Genomic DNA, 3397 nt, shown 5'->3' with positions numbered 1-3397 from the left:
ACCGTCTTTGAAAGAATTTTTTTATTTTCCTTGGAAGTTTCAGATTGGAAAGATGAATTTTGTAGGTTACTTAGTATTTTGGAATTATTATCAGCAGAAGGGAATAGTTTCATGTTAACTTACACACCCCTTATGCAAAGGTTTAGACACTATTCCTGCACAAGTACCCATAACTTTCCTCCTATCAAGATTGGTCATCCTATCCCTTATTCACTTTGTCACTTTCTTCTTAAAGATAATCTTTGTAATTTGGAGAAGCACCCAAAAAGATGAAGTAATATACTAGCAAAACAAATAATCCTTTTGTCTCAATTTATTTGATATAGTTTGATTAATACGGAATTTAAAAAAGAAATAAGAACTTATAATATTTATGATCTTAAATATCCTATAATATTTGTGTGGTCATAGGACATTTGAAACTTGTGATCTAAAATATAATATAATATTTGTATGGTTATAAAAGTTTCATATTCAGGAAATATAAAAATGTATCATTTTTCTTGAAACAGACTAGTAAGAAAATAGTGTCAAATAAAATGGGACGAACAAAGTATTGACAAAGATTCTTGAAACAGACTAGTAAGAAAATAGCTTAAAATAAAATGGAACGAAGAGAGTATTGACAAAGATACTAGAACAAATACTATTGTGGACTAGTAATATTACCTTGGTAAATGGTACATATTAAGAGATTCTCAACAAAATGCATTCTAATCAGAAACAAGTACCTCAAGATCTCACTTAGAATCATGTCCCATTCATAGAGTCAGATCCAGAGTACTTGCCCCTCTTCTTGCATTTTCTTTTGTAGCACAATGAGCATCTTCTTTCAATCTTGAAGGAGATATTGCTGAGGTTAATGACAATGATATGGTACTCCCATCGTCATGATTGTGGCTGTTATTCTTTTGCTTTACTCCTAGAGATAAATTCAGGTCAATTAGGTCACAATCTATAGCCTTCCTTTTCAAAAGACTCAATCTTGCTTTAGCTTTTGCAGCTCTCTGGAATAATGGAGTTAGCTTTTTCATTTCGTTTATTCTCCAAGTGGATCTTTCACTAATGAAAGAAGGAATCCCAGTAATGGAATCTTGATCAACTGCCCTACTATGATTATTGCCAAAAATCCTCTCAGCTGTGCTTTGTAGACAATTCCTTGAAGCATCTCCATATCTGGGTAAAAGAGTAAAAATATCTCATATCAGTTTAATTTGGATTGAGACGAACTTAAATAGAGCGACATAAACGGTAAAGATTCATATAGGCAACCGTCTACAACTTGCTTGAAATTCAGGCGCAGTTGTTGTTGTTGTTGTTGTGCGCCCATTAGAAAAGCAAAAGGAAAGGTAAGAAGCCTATAATGAGCACAATAAATTTGCATACCTAAAAGTGGAATTGAATCTTTGATTAAAGGTTGGGAGCATTGGGAGTTCATTCAAGTTGTAGATGTTTGGATCTCCACCTTCCATAAAAAGCCTGTGATGATTTGCAACACCTGTGAGGTAAGGAATTGAAATTAGTGAATTTATTACCCCTAAATTTAAAAATTAAAAAGATAAAAGGATCGGATAACAAGCATACCTTGTGTTGGGTCATCAATCTTCTTGCTTCTATACATCTATTAGAAACAAACCAAGATAAGAAAACATACTAATCGGAAAAATAAAAATAAAAGGATAAGCAGTTATATAAAACTTTTTATATTCATTGAAAATAACCTTATTATTTGTTTCTTGAATTTATATGAATGACGAAATCTTTTAGATATACTTGGTTTTGTTCTAGCTAGGCACCTAAATTTACCTGCAGATGGCTCTTGACATGAGCAATGTTGAGTCCTTTTATGTCCATCAATCGAAGAACTAATTTGGGTGTTGCTCCTGCGCCAAAAAAGAAAGAAAAGAAGAAACATAAACATTTAAACAAAGGTGAATAAAAGCAGAAAATTCCAAAAAAACAATCAAGGAAATTGTAGAAACTTACTTTCTTGTCCACCAAGTCTTTCCACAGCATGAACAAAACGGCGATGGAGATCAGTTGTCCAACGAAGTCTAACCATCTTGGATCGAACATAAGGCCTCACCTTCTCGCCCACTTCAACACTACTGTTGCTTGAACTTCCTCCATCCTTAGGCAATTTGATCGAGCTGTTATTGCCCTCTTCTTCATTTTTTTCTGAATAATTAGGGCTTCTCTTGGAACATACAGTGTCATCACTATCCTCCATCATTCCTAGAATATAATTACAAATAGGGAACAAAGAAAGAAAAAAGTAAATGCATCGCCTATGATCAAATTTTTTATGACTTATGTAAACTGCACAACTTTACTTGTTCTTCTTTCTATTTGAAGTGAACTTAACTATACAAGAAAAATATTCTACATAGAAACAATTGAAAATCAAACCCTGGACTTCACCTAGAAGATTGAAAACTTCTCTCTCTCTCTCTCTCTCTCTCTCCAATTATCTATCTAACTCTTCATGCATATGAATATATAGTAAATGCAACCATTCCTCCATGATGTAATAAGTACGCTATAGAGATGAGTCTAGAATTTGAAGTGTATAAGTTATTTCGTGCTACCTCAAGTAAAAATATACAATAATAATTAGATCAACGGTCAAATATTTATAGATATTTAATAATTTTTAATATATATAGCTATTGGATTCACGTAAATCCACATATATGTTGACGCAAAAAAAAAAAGGAAAAAAAGATATGAAACTAATCATGTGAGACCAGCTCTTCTTTGTACAGCTTCTGTAGAAAAGCAGCTCGGCCTCTGTTTGATATGGTCCAAAATGTCTTCCCTGAATCATTTTTTTATTCTGTGGTTGTTGAAAATATTTCCAACCAATGAACAAAGTTAATTTACGTGAATAATTCATTTTTCAATAGGACTATTTTGACTATCTTGACTCTTACTCCACAACACTTTCTTAAACAGACGTAAATATTAATAATGTTTAATTAATACTAAAATTATCACCAAACACTATCTCCATACCACATACCAACACATTCTACGATTAGTATAAGTAACTTACCTTAATAACTCAAGAAACACTGAAAAATGTACAAAATAGTTTTAGAAGAAAAATAATGGTCATACGAAAATATTTTCGTATATCATTCCATAACACTTTAAATTTAACCTATTTATAAATACAGCTATAGTAGATACTAATTGGAATATACATTAAATGTGTTGCGTAAAAATTCTGAAACAAGTACTTAGGCAATTTTGTGGACTGCTTCAACACCATTGAAAACATAACTCTCCACCACTTTCTGATTACAAAGGCCAGTAAAACTTTAAAATACTCTTGTTTATTGATTGAGTCCAATTAAGTTCAGGGTAAAATTTTTGTTACTCTTGTCGTTTTAGT

The 3397-nt window shown here is 31.9% G+C and overlaps 1 protein-coding gene across 2 annotated transcripts; it reads right to left on the bottom strand.

Moving 5' to 3' along the window:
• Positions 1-635: 635 nt before the first annotated feature.
• On the bottom strand, positions 636-2527 carry LOC107782615 (uncharacterized). Of its 2 annotated transcripts, XM_016603514.2 has the most exons (6): positions 2422-2527; positions 1987-2235; positions 1807-1883; positions 1585-1621; positions 1387-1498; positions 636-1176 (listed from the first exon to the last, which is right to left on the bottom strand). In XM_016603514.2, the coding sequence occupies exons 2-6, from the start codon at positions 2231-2233 to the stop codon at positions 762-764; spliced, it is 888 nt and encodes a 295-aa protein (XP_016459000.1). In that variant the 5' UTR covers positions 2234-2235; positions 2422-2527; the 3' UTR covers positions 636-761. The 2 variants fall into 2 exon arrangements, with proteins under 2 accessions (XP_016459000.1, XP_016458998.1); XM_016603512.2 differs by having other exon boundaries at positions 1987-2497.
• Positions 2528-3397: the final 870 nt, after the last annotated feature.

Source organism: Nicotiana tabacum, chromosome 24 (genome assembly GCF_000715075.1).
Source record: "Nicotiana tabacum cultivar K326 chromosome 24, ASM71507v2, whole genome shotgun sequence".
Lineage (NCBI taxonomy): Eukaryota > Viridiplantae > Streptophyta > Magnoliopsida > Solanales > Solanaceae > Nicotiana > Nicotiana tabacum.
This window is presented reverse-complemented; position numbering and strand designations above follow the sequence as displayed.

Bases quoted from the DNA above. Each gene is read 5' to 3' on its own strand.
- LOC107782615 (XM_016603514.2), bottom strand. From the start codon at position 2,233: ATGATGGAGGATAGTGATGACACTGTATGTTCCAAGAGAAGCCCTAAT. The intron at 1,884-1,986 runs GTAAGTTTCTAC...TTTTTGGCGCAG, and splicing joins AAGACTTGGTGGACAAGAAA to GAGCAACACCCAAATTAGTT. The intron at 1,499-1,584 runs GTATGCTTGTTA...CTTACCTCACAG, and splicing joins GATTGATGACCCAACACAAG to GTGTTGCAAATCATCACAGG.